Raw genomic sequence first — 27,410 nt, 5'->3', positions numbered from 1 at the left:
AGACGCACACCTGCAAACCAGAGGATAGGAGAGACAGTCCTGTCTGAGGTCCACACAGACGGAGGAACTAAAGTAACTACACCTGTGTGTGTGTGTGTTTGTGTGTGATTTATAAGGACACAAATTTGTATGATGACATGGGTATTACACTGGTATTACAACATAAAGTGGTTTATGAGGACATTTCATGTGTCCTCATAATAAAAATAGCGTTAAAACATACTAAGCAACATACTTAAAAATGTAAAAAAATATTTTTTTCTGTGATGGGTAGATTTAGGGGTAGTATAGGGGGATATAATGTAGTTTGTATACAGTATAAAAACCATTACGTCTATGGAATGTTCTCGTTGTGTATGTGTGTGTGCGCCTAAACACGAGTACAATTGTGGAAATGTGAATGAGTAAGTACATATGTATGCACATACCCTCTGTGTGCAGGGAATGAGAGAGCATGTACAGGAGTATCATGGAACAGTTTTTATTAAAGTATCTTGACTGAGTTGAAATCATGATTTAATAAATAATTATATAAATAATAATTATATAAAACAAGTAAAATATCACCTGAAGGTGACAGCAATGAGATCACTTGAAATTTTTATGATATATTAATAATAATTACAACAGGGTTTCATCACTATGTGCTTGAACCCTTAAAGCCCAGGACACACCAAGGCAATGATCAGCAGTCAGGGCAACGCTGACACGTTTTTTTGCACACCGACCGACTCCGTTTTTTTCTGTGTTCTGCACCGTTGGTTCTAGTCGGACACCTTTGTGTTTTTTTTTGGCTAATTCAACATGTATATCTGCCATCAGTGAGAGAGAGAGAGAACTTTGATTGGCTGTTCATCTTAGTGAATGAGTCAAAGCATAAAAAAATAATAGCAAAACAGCGAGCAAAGAAGTCAAAACAGTACAAATAGAAGGCTGTTCTAATTTGACGTCATCTTGCCACACACACACACACACACACACACACACACACACACACACACACACACACACACACACACACACACACACACACACACACACACACACACACACACACACACACACACACACACACACACACACACACACACACACACACACACACACACACACACACACACAGTGTTTCCATGTTTTATTGGGACTTTCCATAGGCATAATGGATTTTATACCGTACAAACCGTATTTCCTATCCCCCTACACTGCCCCTACCCCTAAACCTACCCATCACAGGAATCATTCTGCATTTTTACTTTCTCAAATAAACTCCTTCTGTATGATTTATAAGATGTTCTCCTCATGGGGACCAAAAAATGTCCCCACAAAGACAAGGATTTCAGATATTGCCATCTTTTTGGGGACATTTTGTACCCATAATGTAGGGATTACCAGGCCGCACACACACACACACACACAAAAAAATTTCTTTCAGGAAAAAAAAGGTACAGCACTGTCCCCTAAGGTACTCATGTGTACCTTTAAAGTACCAATGTGTACCTTTAAGGCTTGTACCATATTAGTTGTACTATATTAGTTGAGGCTATACTACTATACTATTTAGGGTTAAGTAAGGTACAGAGATGTACCTTTTCACTTTTATACCTTAGGGTACCGCCCCAGTCACAGTGCTGTTTTTTCTGACAGTGATATATTATGAACTTGTAAGATGCATAAAAAAAAAACATTAAAAAAATCTAAGCACAACTCAATCTAAATGCAAGCCTAGAAGTCTAGACGTACCCTAGCGGCAGCAAATCTAATCTGCCGTGAGTGTCTAGCAACTCTCAATACACTTCTGAACTGTAAAACCAAACTCTGGTCTGGCCAATCACATCGTGTATAGTCGGTGGGCGGGGCTTAACATAATGACGGCTGATTTGCGCTTGCGTGCTACTAGGCAACACAGAGGCTGTTGAACGGCGGTCTTTCGAATCAGATTTGACCGCGACTCTGGAAGACTTGGATCTTATCTGAGAAAATAACAAAGAATGGCACTGAAGTCATTCTTAGAAAGGGAAGATGTGTTCGGAGTTTTGCCGACCGGATACGGCGAATGTTAAATCTATCAACTAGCTCCACTTCACGTTGCTTGTGTGCAGAGGGAGTTGTGAAAGACAACGGTTTATCCCGCCCCTCTGATTGAGCCCTGTCAATGGTGAGTTTCCAGACCAAACATCTTGATGTGGATCTCAATGCTTCTGACTATGTATATTTGCATATTAATTTGTGTAAGCGTGTGTGTAGGGCCAAACCCCAACTCTCCACCTTAGTCAACTCTGTCTGCACAGAGAGTAATGGGCCAGTCGGGAGTCAATGAAGTGACAGCTAACACCTCATAAACCTTGAGCTTGAGGGGCAGAGCTGCACTAAGCCTCACTGTAAAACACGCAAAAACAATTAGAAATGGACCCATATATCAATACACATCAATGCATCAATATTTTTTGTATCAGTATGTTGCTGTGTATGATTTGGCCGTATAGGTACGGTGCTAAGCTACACTGTATGCTTGTATTATTAACAATACAGAATAACCATGATTGTCATTATTCTGCCTCAATTGTAAGTCTCACCCACATTCAATAAATTCTTGTGGAGCAGGTGTGAGCAGCTCAAACTAATGAGGCAGATAGAACATAATAATCCATTTGAATCTAACACAACATACTCCCACATACATGCTGATAAGATCAGATAGCCTTGCACTCGTTGTGTCAAATACACTACCCTTACAAGCTAAAGAAAACCTGTGATGCTTTGAAGATGATCTTGTTTTGGAATAATACAGATTTTGTGACAGCTTTTGGAGGATGTGATCAGAGGTTCCTCAAAGAGGGTAACAGGGCTTTCACAAAAGCCAGAAGCACTCTGAAAATTAATAATAACCCAAGGATGAAAGAGAAAAATTGATCACCCTGATTACACGCACCTGCAAGTTTTCTGCCCGGTAAAACACCATTAGGGAGTGGACTCAGGAATTGATTAAAGGGACTGAAAAATGAAAATCATCATTTACTCACCCTCATGTCCCGTATGACTTACTTTCTTCTGTCAAAAATAAATAGAGATGTTTTGATTAATGTTCAAGCTGTTCTTTTCTAAGCAATGACAGTGGATGGTGACAAGGAGCAGCTTGAACTTTCTGCCATAAATACTTGTTATTGGCGGAAAAAAGATGAGAAAATGATGAGATCATTTTCATTTTGGATTACCTATCCCTTTAACGATTTTCTGTATCACTCTTTGAACAGTTGGATGAAATCTTTGGATCAACACAGCCATGCTTACACACATTCACACAGAGACAAGTGTATTTATCTGACTGGCCTGTGGATGGTGGCACAGTGGTTGATTTTCTCATTTTATTGGCCACCGGGGTAGAACAGGCCTGTGCTTGTTCAGAGCCAGCCAGCGAGACACAGTCAGCCTAAGCACACAACTGCCTCACTGGAGCTTCTACTAGTGCCAAACACAGAGAGAGAGAGAGAAACTCTTGGACGAGATGGTTGTAAGGTTGCCCTCCACAGAGGAAATAGCTGACAAAATGATTAAAAAATAACTGGGTAAAAAAAAGAAAATTTGGCCCATTTCATTTTGGTTTAAGATACTGAAATATGTAATAGATATAATGATACTGAACTCACGATACGGTATTAGTCCAATACAGTAAAATGTTAACAAAAAATGTACTGTTGATTAAAATGCTAAATTTAGAATTACATTGGGGGTGGAAATGAATAGGCTTGGACTTGGTGCTAGTAACCCAATGTGCAGGACAATGGTGACACCTGAATAAAAATATTCATGATTCGGAAGCTGAAATATTATTTTAGACGAATATGACTCGATTCGGTCACTTACTAGATACATTTCAAATAATTTTGGCCACTTTTTACTGGTAAAATAAAACATTTAGCATTACCAGGAGGACCCACAAATATTCCCCAATCACATTATTATACATTATTTAGGTGACCATGGACCACAAAACCACAAAAAAAAAATCATAAGTCACAGAGATATAATTGTAGCAATGGCACACAATACATTGCATGGGTCAATATTATAAATTTTTCTTTTATGCCAAAAATCATTAGGATATTAAGTAAAGATAATATTCAATGAAAATATTTAAATATCCTACCATAAATATATCAGAAATATATTAGTAGTAGTAATATGCATAGCTAAGGACTTCATTTGAACAACATGCAGTTTTCTCAATATTTAGATTTTTTTCCACCCTCGGATTTTATTTTCAAATAGTTATATTTAGTTATGTATATATGCCAAATATTGTCCTTAATACACCATACATCAGTGGAAAACGTATTTATCCAGATGAATGTAGTACTGACACTAAAACTCTATAACCTTGAATTTACATTTTGGGTGAACTATATTGTCACTATCCTATCCACGATACATACTGTTGCATATATGTATTGCGACAAATTGTGACACAATATACTGTTACACCCCTAAATTATAGATGCAAATAGTTATTCGTAAAAGGGATCATTGTGTTCACTTCACAAACATTTGAAGGAACAACTTTTTAAATTGAGCTCCCTTCCTGCAGTGACCTTCAAAGATGCAAAAATGCAACAAAAAAAACTGGCCATAGTTGCATGAAAATATGTGAAAGCCGTGTTGGTTGTTAACACAATTTCAACTGCTGAAATTCCCAGAACCTGACATTAGTTAAAGCTGTACTATGTGTCTTTTTTCATGACGGAGGAAAAAACACAAACACTTTGTTATTAATGACAGTCCTCTGACCTTCGTTTAATAGCAATTCTTGGTTTCCACCTGCTGTGGAAGCTGTGGGAGGACTGGGCCACCCAGTCTGAAGAGAGTTTAACACAGACGAGCTCCTGCAGCACAGAAAAACATGACTTCATTTTGAACGTCTAGAAGGCCATTATGGGCTGAAATAGCATCTGTGTTTTGGACGCCATTCGACCATGTATGCTTGGGAATTCGGTTCTCAACTCAAACAGACGGTTTACGTAAGACATTATATGTCAGCAGGGCTTTGGCAGGTTCTTAATCCTAGAAGCACACTGACTGACAAACGCAATTTTATATATTACATGCATTGTTGCGGGTTGCAACAGCATGCAACCATATATACCTCTTCCAGTCTTTTCTTAAACAAGCTCCAATCAGATTGCTAGAATCAATATGCAACTTCTGGGTTAGTTGCATCAAATTGCATCATGAGCAAAACATTTATTGAAAACAAAAGAAATTGTGGTTGTTGCTTTACGTGGCCAAAATAAGCTGCAAAGTGTAATAACTCTGATAAATGAAACTTTTTTTGGCAAGAATTTGACCTTACTGATACAGAATACTGATAGATTATTTGTGTGTCTGTGGCTTGTCTAAGGAGCCCATTCAAGTGTTCCTCCGGCCATTTTAACCTAAACAAAAGCAACAAACCATCACCCTATAAAACTTCACTCTGAGAGAGGCCACAGAACAAGGCGTAATTCAAGTAACCAATGGAAAAATAGCCACCAGGCAACCAATTCAGCACAACATCCTTAACCCCAGCCACCTAACATGCCCTGAGCTTGTTGCTCCACTAACGCTGCATTGTTCAGCTCATTAAGTAGCTAAAGGCTTAATTAGACAGCTAACGAGTGGAGGGTAGCAGTGCTCAGTGTGGAGGGTGCAAGAGAATCAGGGATTTCTGCCACATTGCGTTGTCTTGGAGGCAGTAAAACCATGACGTTTGAGATGCAAAAGACCTGACAAGTCACTGATGCAGAAAAGGTGAGAAAAACTACATTAAGCATTTTTCACGATTTAAGTAAATTTGAGTCTCTGATAACTTTATTTAAAATCCCATGCATATCTAGACAGTATATACTTATATTGTTATATAATAAATAATATATATATAGATTATTTATTTATAATATTATAGAATATGTTAAATTAATAAATATTTCATTGTTTTTAACAATTAAAATCATTAAACAATAATTTAACTCATAAATATCAAAAGCATAACATTTAACATGTTCCACAACATTATGAAAAGTTATGGGGGAATTTCATTTAATTATCTTAGCTTTTACAATTAGTATTGTGTTAAATACGGTCATCAAGGTCAAATTATAGACATATCCAAACAAATATATGAATATTTATAAACAATAAACATTTTAGCAATATATACAATTAAAAAATATGTTTTGTTTTATTTATTTGATTTTAATTTTTAATTTAATTTTAGATATTTTGTATATTTCATTTTGATATATATTTAATGTTTATTGTAAACCACCTCATATAATGTGCAAACCTAATTTAAAATGAATAGAATAGTAAAACAGCTCATATAATATTTAGTTAAAAAATATCTGAAGGTTACCTGGCCTTTTGCAAAAATATATATATAATTTTAAGGAATTCATGTCCTACTATGTTGTATCATATTATTTAAAAAAATGACACTATATTGTACATTAAATCTAAGTTAATGTATTCCCATATGTCCCAATTATAAATTGTCCCATCTGTCTACCTTTTTAAATAGTAGTCAAAGGGGGACATTATTTCAGGTCATGGCCAGACAGCGTCTCTGCTTTGTTCACCTAGCCAAGGATAACCAAACATACAGAGCCTTCACACAGCCCTGAGTAAATACAATAGCCGATGCTCCTCATCTACCCAGCCTGCCAAAGTCATTCTCTGGGTGTGTACGTGTGTGTGCTCACCTCATCCTTCCCCCATCAATACCCCAGCAATCCCACGAGGTAATACTCCGTGTCTGCAAGCACAGAGGAACAAAGGCCACTGCCAGCTGAGCTGATATAGATCCACAGGTCTCTGTTCTTGTTCAATCAGGTCATGAAACAAATCAGCAGTAAGGGCACTTTGAGCTAAAAGTTCAATCTCCCATCTCATTTGCTCAGGACACAGCTATCGAATGGCCTCTTAGCATCTGCTAATGAGGCTAAATTCTCCTGAATGTCGGCCATAATGACTACGGTAACAAAGCATAACATAACTTTAAGACTTTCAAATACATTGTAGATTAAGTGTAATAAACACATAACACTTTTAAGGAAGAAAACCACTGATATGCTCTGGAGGGTGTGATGGGCTTTTGATTGCGCTAACTCATGGGAATTGTTGAGTCATAATGAGACTGAACCTTTTAATGCCACAGTGCTTGTGTGGTCCCATGGGCTAATTAGGCCAATTAGCATACTAATTGCCACATGCAAATCAGGGGCATCTCAAGCAACAGACACTGAGGCCATCCTTAAAAATATTTTGGTTTGCAGTAACAGTAAAAATTTTTTTAAAAAGGGTCGGTAGGTAGGTCTATATTTTTTTTTTTCAAATTTTAATACAAAAAAAAATGTACATTTTTGGTGATGGTGATTACGTAGGTATGAATTTAAACAAATTGGCATATCGTGACATCACTGACTGTGTCTTCAAGCCGTGCCTTCGGGCGTGTAGGCTAATTGCAGGCTATATAGACCACAAACAAATTGAAATATTTGTCAAAAACATGTTTATTGCATAAATTTCAGGTGCATTCTTTAAGAAAAGGGTCCAACCACCAGCTAGCTGTCATTGACTCAAAGCTGTCAACCCTCCCTTTTTTTCCGGGTTTCTCACGTATTTTAGCTCTTTTCCCGCTGTCTTCCCGTTTTAGTATTTTCCCGTGATATGTTTCTTATTTTTCAGGGTGTCCGCGGGGTTTTAAAAAGTATTAAAAAGTGATAAATCAAAATTGTCAAATTTAAGGCCATTAAAAGTGTTAAATTTGGCCTCAGAGGTATTATTTCTTTCCAAATTAGGTATTATTTTTTCAGACTATCAGGTGTCCTATTATATTGAAATTCTGTCTGCGTTCGCGTTAGTTCGTTTAAATATGGGCTTCAGCATATCTGGGCACATAATCAAAGATCTTTCGTCTCCGTCTCAACGTATGTTTGATGCTGACGTCATATTCAGTGGTCGTTCGGCATCATCTCAGAACACTGCGCGCTCAACAAAAGTGGCTGGCTTACGTTTTATTTTAGACTTGCTTCAAGGCATATCTTCAACGACTATCCTCATAAGAGCAATCTTAAATGATTTATATAAAGTCTAAAATGAACAAAGAGTTGTGAGAGAATGAGGCGCGATACATAGACGGTATAAACAGTGAGATCCGCGTGTCTGTCTGCTCTTAAAGGGACCGCAGCCAATAACGCTTCCTGTCAGTAAAGTTAAAGAACAAAGGGAACAGAGAAAATGACTCGCTGCGCTTGACTAAATAACTTTTGTAGCTTTAATAAGGATTAACTATTTAATTTATAGTTTATGCAGTGCAGATTACATATAACTTTGATAACTGTATTAAATTTCTGTATATTTCCTTACTGTTAAGACAGGAAGGGCAGGAATAAACATGACATTTATTCTGGATTTATGTTAGCATTTTTTTTAGGTTTACTTAAATTAAAAACTGTTATATTTTTGAAGCCTAATAATGAATGTAAAAAAAAAAAAAAATCAGTAACTGTATTGATATCAGTAATACTGGCCTTCATTCATAAAAAGATGCCATTTAAACAAGTATTTAAAATATACTGTCTTTATGTTGTTTCTACATTAATTTGATTAACTGTGAAATTATTATATTAAAAACGTACAAAAACTTTTTTTTATTGCGATTAATCACAGAAAAAATGTGTGATTAATCTAGTTAAAGTTTTTAATAATTGACTAGTTTTTAGTATTTTGTTTAATTCAACAACTTATCACAGTTATAGAAATGTAATATTTGGCTCAGGTTTTGTTGTTGGGAAAAAAACACTAAATCATTTAATTGCTGAATTACCAATTATTAATTGAAATCAAATGTGTATGCAGTAATGCTTCTCCTCAACCAACTTTTGTGAATGTTGAGATGTATTTTACTGTGTCTGAATGATAACTTAACAGATTTCCTCCTGGTGTCGATTCTAAATCTATTCTTTTTTGTTTGTTATATATGTCAAAATCTGTGTAAATAATAGAAAGGTCGCTGATTAACACTTGCAATTCAGTGTCGTGATGGTTTTAAAAAATGTTCTGAAGGTAGTAAAAAAGGTATTAAAAAGTAGTAAATTTAACTTAAGGATTGCTGTATATACCCTGTTTTTACGCTCGATTGTGTTAACTCAGAACACGCAACTATCTGTGTCTCTGAAGTGGCTTGCACTTCTTGCCAGACCAACGCATCTGGTGATATAGACTAGTGCATTTGAATATTGAAAAGCAAAAAGTTGTTTTTATGAATTCAATTAATTAAGTAGCTATAACCAGCTATTCAATCAAGAGCAGTGAGTGAGTCCTTATCTTTTGTTTGACATACAGCAGTAAGGCTACTGCCCCTTTAAGACCTAATACAGAGATATGCATCGTCTTTCTCTTAAGGGATATAGACTGTCTGATGGATACTCATCAAGATCGACATGTTGACATACTTTTTGTGTGAGTTTATCCGTTCAAACGCAAGACTTGAATAACTCAATATTTGCGCGCTGTGAGACGTGCGCGCGCTGCGCACAGAGACAGATCTTCTCTCACTGCAGAGGGTTCTCATTCGCGTCTTCTGGCGAATATACTGAGTGATGATGGCGAAAATGACTGGTCATACGGCAGCACTCGCATGCATTGAACACAGTTTACAAATATAGACCGTTTTGCCCATGTTTTCTTTTATTATCGCTGTTGTAGTGCACGTGTATCCATCGACAGAACCATACATAAAGCATTATTTTTCAAGTTACAACCAGTGCCGCCGCTCCCACCACACGCTACCCATAGCAACGCGTTATGACAACGACATTTCAGACTGACAGAGACAAGATAAACGGCTTTTCCGCCATTTGTTACTGTTTTGTACACGTTGTTATATTAATTATAATTCAAAATCTGTTTTATTCCCCACAATATAGTAATGATAAATGTTGAGAGCGGCACTTTTGATTCATTTTCAAAAAGGGCAGGGGCTCAAACTAAGCCCTCCCTTCTGCAGTGCACTTGCCCGGTGTGTGTAACGTGTCCATGGTCCTGACTCCTGTCACACGGCGAAATCTCCGACAGGGCTTTAATAGTCTAACGTTACAGTGAATGAGAGTATGAGCCGAAACGAACGCACGTGCAGGCCATAGTGTGACATCCGTTAACCATAGTGTAAACATAGATGACGTCACGGGTTTTTCTATAAACGAAAGAACGTAGCCTTCGTTTGTATGGCCCAGGCAATTTATACATTTATAATACTTACTAAAATATAATTCATATTATTTTATTACTGTTGTATTAGTTGTTTGAAAAGTAAAAAAAGAAATTGGTCGGTCTTAAAGCCAATTTACAACCGGCAAGTCGGTCGGACTAAAAGGAAAAAAAAATAAAAAATTGAGTCGGCCCTAAATTGACAGGGTCGGTCGGGTTACGGCAAACAAGAATATTTTTAAGGATGGCCTGAAGAACACTGAAGCCTAGGCCATCCTTAAAAATATTTTGGTTTGCAGTAACAGTAAAAAAATTTAAAAAAAGGGTCGGTAGGTAGGTCTATATTTTTTTTTCCAAATTTTAATATTAAAAAAAAAGTACATTTTTGGTGATGGTGATTACGTAGGTATGAATTTAAACAAATTGGCATATCGTGACATCACTGACTGGGTCTTCAAGCCGTGCCTTCGGGCGTGTAGGCTAATTGCAGGCTATATAGACCACAAACAAATTGAAATATTTGTCAAAAACATTTTTATTGCATAAATTTCAGGTGCATTCTTTAAGAAAAGGCTCCAACCACCAGCTAGCTGTCATTGACTCAAAGCTGTCAACCCTTTGTTCTACCGGGTAACAACCGGGTTTCTCACGTATTTTAGCTCTTTTCCCGCTGTCTTCCCGTTTTAGTATTTTCCCCGTAATATGTTTCTTATTTTTACGCTCGACTGTGTTAAATCTGAACACGCAACTATCTGTGTCTCTGAAGTGGCTTGTACTTCTTGCCAGACCAACGCATCTGGTGATATAGACTAGTGCATTTGAATATTAAAAAGCAAAAAGTTGTTTTTATGAATTCAATTAATTAAGTAGCTATAACCAGCTATTCAATCAAGAGCAGTGAGTGAGTCCTTATCTTTTGTTTGACAGACAGCAGTAAAGGCTACTGCCCCTTTAAGACCTAATACAGAGATATGCTCGTCTTTCTCAACTGTATAAAGTTCTCTTAAGCCATATAACTTACAGACTGTCTGATGGATACTCATCAAGATCGACATGTTGACATACTTTTTGTGTGAGTTTATCCGTTCAAACGCAAGACTTGAAAGAACTCAATATTTGCGCGCTGTGAGACGTGCGCGCGCTGCGCACAGAGACAGATCTTCTCTCACTGCAGAGAGTTCTCATTCGCGTCTTCTGGCGAATATACTGGGTGATGACGGCGAAAATGACTGGTCATACGGCAGCACTCGCATGCATTGAACACAGTTTACAAAGATAGACCGTTTTGCCCACGTTTTCTTTTATTATCGCTGTTGTAGTGCACGTGTATCCATCGACAGAACCATACATAAAGCATTATTTTTCAAGTTACAACCAGTGCCGCCGCTCCCACCACGCGCTGCGGTCGAGCAGAACACACGCTACCCATAGCAACGCGTTATGACAACGACATTTCAGACTGACAGAGACAAGATAAACGACTTTTCCGCCATTTGTTACTGTTTTGTACACGTTGTTATATTAATTATAATTCAAAATCTGTTTTATTCGCCACAATATAGTAATGATAAATGTTGAGAGGGGCACTTTTGATTAATTTTCAAAAAGGGCAGGGGGCTCAAAGCCCTCCTCTCTGCAGTGCACTTGCCTGGTGTGTGTAACGTGTCCATGGTCCTGACTCCTGTCACACAATGCGGCGAAATCTCCGACAGGGCTTTAACAGTCTAACGTTACAGTGAATGAGAGTATGAGCCGAGCCGAAACGAACGCACGTGCAGGCCACAGTGTGACATCCGTTAACCATAGTGTAAACATAGATGACGTCACGGGTTTTTCTATAAACGAAAGAACGTAGCCTTCGTTTGTATGGCCCAGGCAATTTATACATTTATAATACTTACTAAAATATAATTCATATTATTTTATTACTGTTGTATTAGTTGTTTGAAAAGTAAAAAAAAGAAATTGGTCGGTCTTAAAGCCAGTTTACAACCGGCAAGTCGGTCGGACTAAAAGGGAAAAAAAAAAAAAAATTGAGTCGGCCCTAAATTGACAGGGTCGGTCGGGTTACGGCAAACAAGAATATTTTTAAGGATGGCCCTATGGACAGCAGCCATCTTTCAGTATAATTCCCTGTCCACTCTGTGACATAGACCCTCGTTAGTACTGCAGTAAAAAACATAAGAGGCACATAAAACATTATATACTGCTCGACTTTTGTTTTCTTACCAATTAGCAAAAGAGTGATTTATGGTTATGACACAATCACCAATAGATTTTAAACTACATTTCCCCAGGCTCTTTCACGCTCCCATGCAAATACACACATATACCACAGTGCACAGGGGTCAGGGATGAAATAAGACTTTGTAAACCAGTGAATCAAATATTTGATGTTGTGAAAACTCAATGTTTCAGAATGCTGAAATGGATTGTGAAAGGCGTGTCCAGGTATACAAAACAAAAAAGTTCAAAAAAGTGAATTTAGGCTTCACATAATCATTACAATAAATATTCATTATGAGCTTTTGCTACATCAAATGATGTTATTAATTTTGCACTTTACAATAAGTTGTTTGTGTTTGTTCATGGTAGTTGATAGTGCATTCATTATTATCAACAAATAAAACTTTTGATTTTAAAAATATATTAATGAATGTTGAAATTAACATCAACTATAATTAATAAAGGCGGGTGCATTGTTAGTTCATGTTAACTAATGTAGTTATGAACTAATGAAACCTTACTGTAAATTAAGTGTTATCCTTATGTTTTTCAATCTGATGCTGGAATGTAAACATACAAATTAAATAGGGAAATGAGCATGCACAGTTAAATATCCACTATTGGCAGATATTGGAAAAACATCTCTAATATTAGCCAATAAATAATTTATTGTTAATGTGGTAACAATAAATCACACATCTCTACTTTTTTAGAGGTCCAATCAAAGTAACTGAAAAAATATGAGCTATATGAATACTGCATTCTTCTATTATATTATAAATGCTTACAAACCCTGCATGCTTTATATTGAAACAGCATTGTTTTATTCAAAACCAATTTACTCCTTACACACAGAAGAAAAGTGCCATGTATCATCTTTTTGCAATATCGTCTAAACCTCTAAAATGGTTTGCGGTGAGCCAGCTGTGTGTTTAGTGTGACTTGTGTAAAAAGGCTGAATAGCCATTTGGATATTATTACAAACATCAGCCAAGCATCAGTCACTAATGACAGCCCCAGATGTTAGAGGCCCTACAGGTGGACTGAGTTTCAAGGGTCATTCACAGAAACAACAATGTGCCTAAATCTGTGCTCTCTAAAGACCTCTGCACACAGAAATGTGCCTGTCATGAACAAAATTAAAGTTCAGAATTAGCAACCAAATCTGATTATCATTTTTAAACAGTCATGTTTCAATTGCTGCCCTAATGAAAGGCTATGTACATGGTCTTAAAGGGTTAGTTCACCCAAAAATGAAATTGATGTCATTTATGACTCACCCGTAAGACCTCCGTTTATCATCGAAACACAGTTTAAGATATTTTAGATTTAGTCCGAGAGTGTATGCAAGTGTGCACACTATACTGTCCTTGTCCAGAAAGATAATACAAATATCATCAAAGTAGACATCAAACATCAAAGACATCAGTGGGTTAATTAGAATCTCTTAAAGCATCGAAAATACATTTTGGTCCAAAAATCACAAAAACTACAACTTTATTCAGCATTGTCTTCTCTTCCGGGTTTGTTTTCAATCCTCAAAAAAAAAGATTCCAACGGAATGATTTTTTTATTTTATATAATTTTATAATATTATAATTCAATTTTATAATTCATGATTCGGATCGCCAATGTCTCGTGATTTCAGCAGTTTGGCAGTTTGACAAGCGATCTGAATCATGAATCAATACGCTGATTCATAGCCGTTCAAATCTTTATTTAAGGATTGAAAACAAACCCGGAAGAGAAGACAATGCTGAATAAAGTTGTAGTTTTTGTGATTTTTGGACCAAAATGTATTTTCGATGCTTCAAGAGATTCTATCATCAAAGTAGTCACATATGGACTACTTTGATGATGTTTTTATTCCCTTTCTGGACATGGACAGCATAGCGTACATACAATTGCATACGCTCTCGGACTAAATCTAAAATATCTTAAACTGTGTTCCGATGATGAGCGGAGGTCTTACAGGTGTGGAGTGACATTAGGGTGAGTCATTAATGACATCAATTTCATTTTTGGGTGAACTAACCCTTAAACTGAACGGCATACACATTTAAGAGATATACAGAGAGACAGGATGAGACAGAGAACATAGCAAAAATGACCGAAAGGTAGAAGTCAAGCCGTCGTCTGCCTGTTGTCTTTGACTCTGTCGGCCCTCTGTAACGACTATAACCCACATTCTGCCCTTTTTGCCCTCTGCATTTGCTTGACTGATTTGTGGCCTCATGGGACTCGAGATGTGCTGTTCTGTACTGAGCCAGCAATCGACAATCTTTGCTTCCCTCCCTCTCCACCTTGGCCTGCCCCACATGCTTCTAGTCTTCCTCTTGCCGGTCTTTGATGTGAGATCAGAGAGGGCCGCTTTGGCACACACAATGCTGGTCACTCAGGTGCAGTGTCAATGTACTTCAGAGCTGTCTATTGCCTAAATAAGTCCAAACTGTTCTAAAACAGATTTTCTCTTGCAAAACAGCACCAGCATTTTTTTTTAAATCATTTTCACATAAACTGGCCCACAGGATATTTTGTAGTATAAATGCCTCAGAACAATGATCAAAACATAGACCGTGTAGATCGAGTCTATCAACACCCTCAACGCTTGCAGTCCTATTTGTGGGTTCAATATTTCATTCATTAACTTTTGGCAGTTTTGATTTATACGCTGATGATTTTTTTATGTCTGTATTGTCTTACATGTGTGTACATATTGATTCTATCACTTGTTTCTGCTTCTTCTTAAAGGGTTAGTTCTCCCAAAAATGAAATTTATGTCATTAATGACTCACCCTAATCTCGTTCCACACCCGTAAGACCTCCGTTCATCATTATTATTCATAAATACATTTTGGTCCGAAAATATAAAAAACAGCATTGTCTTTTCTTCCGTGTTCCTCAAATAAAGATTCAAGCGGCCATGTATCAGTGAATCGATCAATGATTCGGATCGCCATTGTCACGTGATTTCAGCAGTTTGGCAGTTTGACACGGGATCCAAACTGCTGAAATCACATGACATTGGCGATCCGAATCATTGATCGATTCACTGATTCATGGCCGTTTGAATCTTTATTTGAGGTTTGAAAACAAATGTGGAAGAGAAGACTGATGCTGAATAAAGTCTAATAAACTAATAAAGTAGTTTTTGATATTTTTGTACCAAAATGTATTTTCGATGCGTCAAGAGATTCTAATTAACCAACTGATGTCACATATGGACTACTTTGATGATGGTTTTATTAGCTTTCTGGACATGGACGGTAAAGTGTGCATAGACTGCATATGCTCTGGGACTAAAATCTAAAATATCTTAAACTGTGTTCCGAAAATGTCTTACGGGTTTCTTATGGGTGTCGAACGACATTAGGAGAGTCATTAAAGACATCAATTTCATTTTTGGGTGAACTAACCCTTTAACTAGTTTTTAGAGCCAGATATTCTGTGCTCTTTTAGAAGATGCATTATAGTGCCCCCTACCTTATAACAGTGAAAACTGTGAGAATTCTGTCAATGGGAAGTGTTGTGTCATAAACAGTGTTGGGAAAAGTTACTTTTAAAGGTAATGCATTACAATATTGTGTTGCTTCATAAAAAAGTAACTAAATGTGTTAAGTCAAAGTAATGAGTTATGTTATTTTTGCATTACTTTCATTACCGGGGCTAGACTTGGTTGTTTGTTTTCTTAAAAACAAAAAAAAGTTATATTTTTGACAAATGTAAAGGCCTTTTACACCAAAAATGAAAGCCTCAGGCTGTCTGGCTAAAAGAAATGCAAATTCATGTCTGTAAAGTATAGGCTATTCTGGATTGCAAAAGAAAGTCAAACACTCTTATTTAAGAAAATGTTATTTAATGTCAGCAGCAAAGACATTGGTTGTTAATTGGGAGTTAATTTAACACTTTAATTTACTCATGCATGTCCTTCCATTAAAAAAACAGAAATATGGAAATAAAACAAACAATATATTAACTTCTAATGTCTGTCCAATGCTTTCATAATGCAATAACGTAATGTCTTTTAATTACTTTGTTTTTTGACCAATAATGCAGGGTATTCTCACAAAAATGCGTATAAATAGTACGAGTGTGCAATGTCGTGGAATGTATACGCCAAAACTCATTTTGGCGTGTCTATGGCACGCTGTTTTTCGAGTGCATATGACACGCATTTTATGGCGTATTATACATATGAACCCCCCACCCCGCCACCCTAAACCTACCCAAGAGCGTGTCATATATACGCCATAAAGTGCGTATCATATGCACGCGAAAAACAGCGTATCATATGCACGCCAAAATGAGTTTTGGCGTATACATTCCACGACATTGCACACTCGTACTATTTATACGCATTTATGTGTGATCGGGTTGAATAATGATGTATGGAATTATGCAACTTAATTGATTAATAATTAATAATCATAATGCATTAATTTAAAAAAAGTGGGAAGGTGCAGAATTTTATTTATAATGGTGGGCAAGAAGCTGTTATCGTAGCTCTGACTGAGCCTCCGGCGCTAAAGCCCTTATTTTATTTGTCTCACGTTCCCAATAACACATAAAAGCCCTGGGTGGAGTAGCGCTGCTTTAACAAGAGCCCCAAGAGTCTGTGAAGCCCTTAGACGACAAGCATGCTGATCCTGCCAGTAATGGGCTTACAACTCCCTTGTTTGGCATGTTAATGAATCTGATCTGCAGTCAACAGCCAAAACAAAAAAAGAGAAAAAAAATTATATGCTATAGAGGTTTTAGATGATCTCTAAATGATAGAATATTTGTGGTAAGGTGTTTGTCTAAGATGCCAATGAAGAGCCTTATTAGGGGTCCATTCTAAAGCAACAGTCTTGACGTATTCAAGTTTAATAGCAGAAATGCTGCACAAGCAAAAAGGTTTGCACATCTGGTTACGGTTTGAACATCCGAGACATCGCAATTGAAACCTATTAGGCATTCATAACTGTGAGTGTAACAGTTATTGTGTTCAATATTTTAATGATCAAATAAACCTTACATCACCAAGGAAATAAATACAGTAACTAAGAAATAACTGATCTGGGCTGATTGGAGTTTGTTTGAAGACTGCTGTGATGTACAGTATGGGTGGTACACAGACCTCCCCTCTCATTCACATTCCTTCCATCCAGAGAAGATGAATTAGGAAGAAAACAAGAGAAGAACATCAAGCCCCCCGACCAGGATGAAAGCTATCCCACTTAAGAGAATATTAGGAGAGTAAGCTACTTTAGCAACAGGAGGTGAAATATCAAATTAGCCTCATTTAACATCAAACAGAATAAGTGAAAGTGCATGACTATTTTTTTACAAGATGTTTCACCTGCAAAAACAATTTCCCCATTTGTATACATCATTATGTACATTATTATTATAATATATAATATAGCCTAATACAACATAATTATTATTATTTTTGCTTAACCTACTGGCCAAAATATATTTTTATATATCCTCTTTAGAACAGAACTAAATATATCAAATATCAGCCCTTTCAAACCTCTAACTTTAAGGACAGAAAGAGGATGAGAGGAACAGATCAATACAACACTGTGGCCGCTGGACAATCTCTCCAGATTTATGATCTCTATGGCAGCCAGTTGAATACAGTCCATCTGCAGTTCTCACAATGAGCTGCATTTTATAGCATCTGCCAGCTGTAGCTCATACATATGCTCTTTTTGTCCCTTACAGGCACCCTTAATTAGGCCGCCCAATCACCTTGCTTCATAAGGGCTGTACTGCCATAGAGACAAGAATTAACATCTCTTGGCACTCTCAGGAAATAGAAGGCAGAGCAGTGATAACGTTTTTAGGGTCAGGGAAGATTTATAATTTGACCCTCCCCTGCCATTCAGGTTTGATCATGGGGATTAGAGATAGTACCTGCTGTGTGATAAGAAACAAAAGACTTAATATTTACAATGGCAAATTCAATTCACCACCCTAGGCAATAAAGTCAGCCTACAACAGGGTAAGGTGATGTACACCTTCACCTTGGCCGTAGATTAGATGGCTGCTTATTACGGCTCATCTGTACTAATAAGAAGCAATAAACAGGGCGTTTTTCTGGTAATAAATTATTCTTGCTTTTAAACACTAGTCAGCGGCGCTGCCACTGTCCTACTGATAAGCTTTATATCTTCTGACTTTTGTTTGCCTCTGTCTCTCTCTCTGTGAATGAGGTGATCCATGTAATTTCCAACATCAATGAAAACCAGACATCTTACAACAGTCTCTGGCACAGAGAGAATACACGACAAATAGCTTAAATGATAAAACTGTCATTCTGACTGTGAATCACCAAATCACTTGAGATAAACTGCCAGGATGGTCCAAACAACCAATTAGAACTGAAATTCCAAACACTGACAGCTCTGTCTCCTATGGTTTCCTGGGAAAACCCTCCAGAGTTCAACATATTATGGAATGGCCATAGAGCTCAGATGTGTTTCTACCTGTTCTACACATTCGCTGATCGCATGTCTAACAGAAGGGGCAAATTCACCCAGTCTGACTGGATCAGATCAAACCATAACTTCAACACATGTTCAACTTTGAGGTAATTGATAGCAAGTACGTGAAACTCACTTTGTCAAGCTTATAATACTAAGGGTTTCTGCTAACATCCTGCTGAAGACTGGGAGAGTTATTGATGCAATATATGATCCCAAACTAAACCTGAACATACTGTCATACTGAAAACCCGATGTTTGCCACCATCACTGAAGATTTTTCTCGACACAGACAGACAGACAGACAGACAGACAGACAGACAGACAGATAGACAGATAGACAGATAGACAGATAGATAGATAGATAGATAGATAGATAGATAGATAGATAGATAGATAGATAGATAGATAGATAGATAGATAGAGCTTTTTTGAATATGGCTCTGTATGATGTCATAAAGGGCCAAATTCTTATGGACCCTTTTCCCAGCTTCGTTCGGATTATGGAAGCCGTCGTTAGCGCTGTCATTTTGTTTTTAGACCACAAAATCAACAATGTCACTAAAAAAAAAGTATGTTTTGGTTGTGAGGGAAAGATAACCTTGTTCAGCTTCCCAAATAACCCAGCATTAGGAAAAAAGTAGATGAAGTTTGTTGTCCCGTAGCAGCAACGGAGTTCTGCAAGTGTGTCTGTGTTTTGTTGGCAATTGGCACGCAAGTTCATATAATGTAAACAACACGAACATATAATGAATGGAAAGTTATGTAGATATAATGGAATGATGTATTGTGTGTGTGTCTCATAGGTGTGTGTGTGCTCGTGACTCTTTAGCTCCGCCCACTGCAAAAGCTTGGATGTTTTCGGAAAGAATCGGTACAGCATAACTTTGATAAATATGATAAAACTAGACTCTTTGGAGACATGAAGGATGCAATGCTACTCTTTATGTATTTAATGTGAGATTGGCAGAAACTGTGTGTTATGTAGGCCTATCCTTTAAAACTTTTCCATATGCACTTGCATCGTTTTCCATTTTGTGACTTTCAGCTGAATAAAAGACACACATATTTCATCATTAAAGATTTCTTAAAAATTGTGTTAAAAATATTGTCTCATCTTGTGAGACTTTGAGAATGGCATTATTATAGAAAAAGCATTGTGGAAATCCATGCAATTAGAAGTATGAACTGTGAAAAGCTACTTGCACTTCCATTCTGAGTCTGACAACGCAAATTTCATAGTATACTGTCTGAGAAAGTTTATGCCAAGCAGACACTGCCTAAGCCCAGAAAGCAGCAGGGCACAAGGCATTTACCCACACTTACTGTTACTCTTTCTTTCTCATCAGCTCTTTACCAAAAAAATGTAAAATGCCTCCCGAAGGAAAATAAACATGATTCGGCCCAGTGAAGACATCTGTCCTTCGAAAAGAATATAAAAGATCTAACTGTTTAAACAGCTGTGAGGATACTCTGTCCTTTTGAACATTTTTTGAGAGACAAGCACTGAAATAACACAGTACTTGGAGTCATGGCCCAAGGGTCAGATATCAGACAAATGACAAATTTCTTTCTGATGAAACAACAGCATGTGTGTGAGGTTGTGTACAGGTTATCAGGCCACGTGAATCTAAACTCTAATTTACAGTTCAACCTAAACTATTTCTCAAGCATAACACACTTACTTACTAATTATGATAGAAATAATTATAGACTCATTTTAAAATCTTAACGAAGATAATAAGATAAATAATGTAATATTATATATCTATATACATATATTTCTGAGTCCAATAGGCAACTGCATGTGTACACATACACAACCAAGTCTAATTTGGTGTATTGAGGTATATGGATATGCGCCCTATCTTCTGTCACACTCAAAACGGAGTATGCCGCTAACCCACTTCTAGATGAGGCAAAAACTTTTCTAAAAAAACCTTGATGTGGTGCTCTTTTCCCTACAATATCTCTTCTACCTGTCAAAGTCAGTCATTATTTTTCCTATTGACATTCATTTCTGATATAGCGTGTCTCAACAGCCACCTCTGTCGTGTCTTTCATGTTTCAGGTTCTACCCCTCCACCCCCACGAGAAGTTGTGATGTCCTACGAATTTAAGCTTGAGCGTCTTTTTTTCCCGTCCCGCCGCGCCAAGCGAACGTGGGGTCCTTCGCCTCGGCGGCCAATTACAGAGCAAGGTAATGAGCAGCCACGTTCTCCTTACAGCCCAGATTGACACTCTCTCCCACTCATTTGTCAACAAATCAGGATGGATGGCGTGGGGGCGATATTGAGCCGGAGGTGTCGCACTCAGAGACGCGGTTGCCGAGCAGCATCTTCTGCTCGTTATCATTGACAAGTTGTCTGGAGCTGAGAGATTTGCGAATCCTTCGCCTTTGTCATCGCAAGATCATTTGTTCGTGATTCGGTACTTATTCCATGCATAGCCTAACGGTTATAGCCTACTCCGTTAGACTAGACCTACTTTTGGCATTTGTCTGTGGACTGCATGGGACTTATATAACAAAATCAGGAGCTGTAAGTTACACTGAACACATACAAACAAAACTTAGTATTATATCAGTCTTGCTTGCACGAAATAGTTGTAGATCTTTGTGTTCTCAGGCTGATATATTGTTTACACATTCCAATGGCACCAATAAACATATATATTTTTTAAGTATATGCCACAGATGTGAAACAGTGGGCTGTGCACATGCCCAGGACATATAAGGGCTGTTGGCTGCTGTCCCAATCCTATTCTCCCTTTCTTTTCTCACCTTTGCTTTTCTAACCTGCACTCTATGTCCTTAAAGAGTAAAATTAAAAAAATGATGTCGATTTTTAAATTATGCCATATAAATATATAATATTGTGTAATAATTTTATATCATTTTATTTATTATAATATAATACATATAATGATTATTTATTATGTATTTTAATGATATATTAAAATACATATTTTTATAATATAATTTTTTTGCAACATTAATATAAATAATAACAATAATAATAATAATTATAATTATTATTATTATTATTATTATTATTATTATAAGATATATATTTTTAAAGATTTAAAATAAAAAAAATTGGGTGGGGAGAGCTTTTTTTCTTTATATATATATATATATATATATATATATATATATATATATATATATATATATATATATATATGTTTACATGTACTGTCTGCAAAATAGCCGTCTATTCACATTTGAATCACAGCCACTGTGATGTGAGACACTTACTTGATTCTTTGTGCTCCTCTGGGCCAAATGAACCCTCTCCCAACAGCCCAGACAAGCCAAAGAGTTTCTTCCCAGCATCCTCAGCTACCTTCAGGGCATTTGGAGAACCAGTAGGGACATGAGCACCCCCAAAGTCAAAATCTTTTCCCTCCACATCTGTGTAGCGGAGGTGGGGTGATGCCTCTGGGTCCATACAGCCCTTCAAGCGCTTGGCAGGGAGAAAGGCAGACTGGTAAGCCCCTGCATCACGCTCCTCAGGTGGGCAGGAGAACGGTCGGAAGGCCCCCACCGCTCCGTGGTTGAGCATACCCAGAGGTGAGCAGTCAAGATTGGGTGGAGCAAACTGTGGGTGAAGGTGAAGCAGAGGGGTGGGAAAATCTCGAGTGGGAAAGCCTCCTTGCCGATGGTACATGGAGGCGAAAGTGTATGAGCCACTGGGGAACGGGAGGTGCATGTCCTTTTCCAAAGTGACTGGCACTCCAAACGGCCGAGGGGGCTGGCAGGGTACAGAGGCATCTCGTCCAGCCTCTGCTGTTGATGCCAGGACCATGAGGGCAGGGGAGGTCAGCGGATTAGGCATGTAGGAGGAGTTCTCCATCTTAAAGGCAGTCCGATGGAGGTCCATTTGAGCAGTGTATTGTCCACCCAAACTCAGTTAATGTTATGTAGAAGCCTGAAGGGCACTGGACACAATGCTTATAGACTTTTAGCCTTATAGACCAGTCATGCTCTGACAGAAAGCTGTTGGGAAAAAACTCAGTATTATGATCCTGAAAACAACATCAGATGATATAGGCTAGAAACAGGCAAAAGGCAGAAATGTAAAACTTCCTTCAAGTCTATATTTCTTTTTTTTAAAGACTTGCCACATGACTGTACAGTAACACGGATAGAATAATTAAAAATCCTTAAAGAAATGCTTATTTGCATGAGGCATATTATTGTGTGAACTTAAATAATGAGATCTTAATAAAAGCTGTCTATCATTTAATATTGCCTTAATGTTGAAAATTAAACAAAACAAAAAAACAAAAAAAAGCTAAATAATTCAAAATAAATTATGTTGAAAAAATGCTAATGATTTATTTTGTTTAAGTATCAATTTTAAACATTCTGTTAATGAAGAAAACAATGTCACGTAGGCTATGTTTCTTTTTCTTTTTTTTAATCAGTGTAAACTTCCGACTTGGAAATCCCACTTTAGCCCATGTTTTAAGATTAATGATGTTAGTGAACTTTTAGAATTGCTAACTTTAAGTTAGTAAAAAAAAAAAAAAAAAAAAAAAAAAAAAAAATATATATATATTATATATATATATATATATATATATATATATATATATATATATATATATATATATATATATATATATATATATATATATATATCTAGACCTTATTATGACTAATTTAGAAAACGAATACGTTATTTTAAAGACCGAGCTATTTATAAACGGTCCCGGTCATTTGGGGGAAATCCGTATTCAAAGAAAACAATAACAGCCCATAATAATAATAATAATAATAATAATAATAATAATAATAATAATAATAATAATAATAATAGGCTAATAATAATGATAATAATAATAAAGCAAATATAAAATAAATAAAAACTTTTGAAGTTTTAGATTAGGTTCATTCAAATAGGCCTCGATTAATTAAACAGATTAATGTAGCCTAGCTATTATTGGTGCCTGTCATTGTTTTTATAATAGAAATAAAACTAATAAAAAACTTTAGTACAAAAACTCGCATAAGCTGTGAGAGATTTTCTGCAAGACAGTAAACCAGCTTTCAACTTGCTTTTAAGACGTTCTGAAATGAGTCTGGAATCTGCTTTCGACTAAATTCGATCTAAAAGGCCTATTTCCTCTCGGTTTCTGACGGATGTTAAATTTATGTCAAACGTTTATAAGTGAAACTTTCTACTTTAAAGCTTATAACTTGCTCAGGTCACAGGTGTGTTCAGTTCAATGAAAGGTGTAATTTATGCAGCTGAATCAGATATCTCGCCAAAAAGTGATGTCGGCTACAACTTTACTTGAACACGGACTAATAACTTTGATGCATAGTTTCAATGCACTCTGGAAAAGTCAACCAGTGCCTATAGCGATAGCATAAAACAATCAAATGTAATTGGTCCTTATAAAACAAAAAATCTAGACTAACACAAGAACACTTGCGACAACATAATTAGTAAATATCACATAAGTAAAATATAACAAAGAAAAACTCATTATAATACTCACAGTGTAGGCTAGTCAAACATCTTAACCATCTCAGTCGGAGAGGAAACTGTTGTTTTATCCAAGCTCGAGTCCAGAAGATGTCAGTCAGAAGAGTTCACAGATGACTGAAAGAAAAAGCGCGAAAAGACGCGTCAGAAGCTTTTTTTGCGATTTTGACAACAAACACGGAGGTTTAAAGAGTTGTGCTGTTTAGCGCGTGGTGATACAGATTATGCAGATGAGCGTGATGTGTCAACATCCGATCCGCGTGCACTTCTGTTAATGCGCGCGAGCCCCTCACTGTACCGCCACGCGCTCTCTCTCTCGCTCGCTCGTTTGCTCGTTTGCTCTCTCTCTCTCTCTCTCTCTCTCTCTCTCTCTCTCTCTCTCTCTCTCTCTCTCTCTCTCTCTCTCTCTCTCTCTCTCTCTCTCTCTCTCTCTCTCTCTCTCTCTCTCTCTCTCTCTCTCTCTCTCTCTCTCTCTCTCAGCCCGTGCTGCTCTGTTAACTTTAAATTTATCATCTTCCACCTCCCTGTTCGACTTGGATATTTTGTCAAATGTAGGCTAGATCTCCATTCTGCGCCTTTACAGTGAACATTGTCAGTTAATCTGAGACATCAATTTAAACAAATAAAAACAAAGATTCAAACAGGCTACCTTTTTTCTATTTGTAGGCTATTAGTACGACTCAATACGCTACCACGGGTGTCCATCTGCTGGTTAAACATCATATAGCACCTTTAGTCGTAGGGTCATTCAATTCACTTAATCTGGCATCCTTCAAACAAAGTAAACAGTGTAAGTAAGTGTATAAAGCTTTGACAAAACTTGGCTTGTTAACTGTAACTGCACAAATGCGTCTTCAATTAAGTTATTTTAAAGGATGATGCCAATATACTGTGCTATGGCCTCAGAACAAATAACCACCTAAAGCAACCCAGACTGGTCCACACAGAAAAGGGGTGTCAAAATTGTACCCACAAAAGCTTATCACTGGGGCAGTAGGGCCTACCCGTAAAAAAATAAAAAATAAAACATTTACTGAAGATAATGGCCTACCTGTCTCGTATTGAGAAACTGCTTGATATGAACATTAAATAAAGTTACTCTCTTATAAACAGCTAAGATATTAGCTTGAGTAAATTAAATCACAGTTTAATAGAGGTTTCAGACTTCCTAATTATGACTTCCAAGATCATTAACAAAGTCTTTTTAAGTCTCTTGCTTCATAATCCGAGTCCTTAAATGAAAATAAACGAATAAATCTGTATGCTAGAAGGCACGTTTCTGAATATTGAGTCTAACTCTTCTTTTTGAAATTCATTTATTCAGTGGTTAATCAAATTAGTTCAGTTAATTCTGCAATGCCATGAACCTAATTGGAGTTTAATTGCTGTTTTTAAGTTTTCGGGACAAGCGAGAGAGCAGTGCCTGTGTCTTACAGTATAATGCATTGACAGCAAACTTTATATCAATAATCAGTTTTGGAGGACTTACACATAAAATGTTATATAGAAGACTGTAAAAAAAGAAAGACATTGATGGCAGACTCAGGATGGAGAACTGTAGTGAGTGTCAAAGTGATGAGCTGTCCACACTGCCTCACCATCTGTGCATATGTGTGCGTGTGAACCGAAGAACTCCCAAAACAGGCAGAAGGCTTGAGTGTGACAAGGAATACAGCGAGACGCATTATGGTGTCCGTCATTGATCGCTTCCTCCCAGGAGTCTTGGCGCCTGCTACCAGGAAACAAAAGGTTAAAATATGATACTCCCCTGTTCTCTCCCTCTCAGTGTCCCAGCAGCACCTCTGTTTACAAATTCACATCGCGTTCTCTTTTACTCTGAGCATCCCGCCACCACATCTCCACAATGCAATCGAAACAATACTGTCTTAAAATCTGACAGCAAGGTTGTAAAATGGTGTCTTTGTAGTGAAGCTATAGAATTTTTTTGGGGGGGGGGGGTTTCCCAAAGAATCTTTGAGTTAAATTTTTTTCCACTAGAAAGAACCTTTTGTGCAAATGCAAATGCTCCACAGGTTCCAAAAGGGGTGTTTCTTCAGTGATGATTTAGAAGAATAATTTTGGGTTCTCCATAGAACTTTACAGTGAATAGTTCCTTAAAGAACAGAAGAACATTTTATTAAAGAACATTTACCGCTATAAAGAACCTTTTGAGCAATAGAACGGTTGGAATAGTAAAGGTTCTTCATGAGGAACCCTTGAGGCTAATAAAGAACTTTTAAGAGTGTTAAAGGTTCTTCAAGATCAGATGCCAATAAAAGACCTTCGTTTTTTAAGAGTGTAAAGAAAAGAACAACAGAAAAACGGTTTATTCTCTTTCTGCGCTGAAATATAATTTATGCCAACATGCATACGGGTTTCTGAAAAGGACAAAGACATGCAACAAATCCCCATGTCTTTTTTGGTCAAGGAGAACAGTTTGGGTGCACAGAGCTTAGGGGGCTGATCAGGAGTGTATGGGCTGTGAAGTGAGTAACAGTGAGAGGCAATGACAGGCTGAGACCCCCAAACCCACTGCCTCCTCCCTCTGTAAGCTCTGTCTCTCCTCGCCACGGGGCTGACATTGACATGACACTCCCAAAATAATGATCAACAAACACTCCTTGCCTGAGTGCGAACGGTCTTCTCCCTTCCTCACAGTGTCAACAGTGATTAACAAAGACCCCGGCGTCAAAGACAGAAACATCAACCGATGGTCTGAGGTTGAAGGTGTAATGCACCAAACAAATACAACGTGACCAACTTTCTTATACCGGACTACTGTGTTCATATTACCACAGGGACTACAAGCAAAAATACACAAGACTCTATATTGCTTTATTTCACAAATGCAGGAGAAGTGTGTAGGAAAAGTCATTATCCTTACCCGTATTCATGTCTTGAAAAGCCCTGCAGACATACTGGGCCGCACTTCTGTTCTCTGACGTTACTACATGTTACCTTTAGGACACAGAGA

General features: G+C 37.2%; 1 protein-coding gene across 4 annotated transcripts in view; it reads right to left on the bottom strand.

The window, feature by feature from the left end:
• Positions 1-24,701, bottom strand: part of rnf220b (ring finger protein 220b) — a 43,392-nt gene extending 18,691 nt beyond the window's left edge. For all 4 annotated transcript variants that reach the window (XM_067414033.1, XM_067414034.1, XM_067414035.1 and 1 more), the window contains exons 1-2: positions 24,450-24,701; positions 22,198-22,938 (exon numbers count right to left, since the gene is read on the bottom strand). In XM_067414033.1, coding sequence (XP_067270134.1) covers positions 22,198-22,822 — 625 coding nt within the window. In that variant the 5' untranslated portion in view covers positions 22,823-22,938; positions 24,450-24,701. The remainder of the gene's footprint in view (positions 1-22,197; positions 22,939-24,449) is intronic.
• Positions 24,702-27,410: the final 2,709 nt, after the last annotated feature.

Source organism: Pseudorasbora parva, chromosome 13, assembly GCF_024679245.1.
Source record: "Pseudorasbora parva isolate DD20220531a chromosome 13, ASM2467924v1, whole genome shotgun sequence".
NCBI classification, from domain to species: domain Eukaryota; kingdom Metazoa; phylum Chordata; class Actinopteri; order Cypriniformes; family Gobionidae; genus Pseudorasbora; species Pseudorasbora parva.
This window is presented reverse-complemented; position numbering and strand designations above follow the sequence as displayed.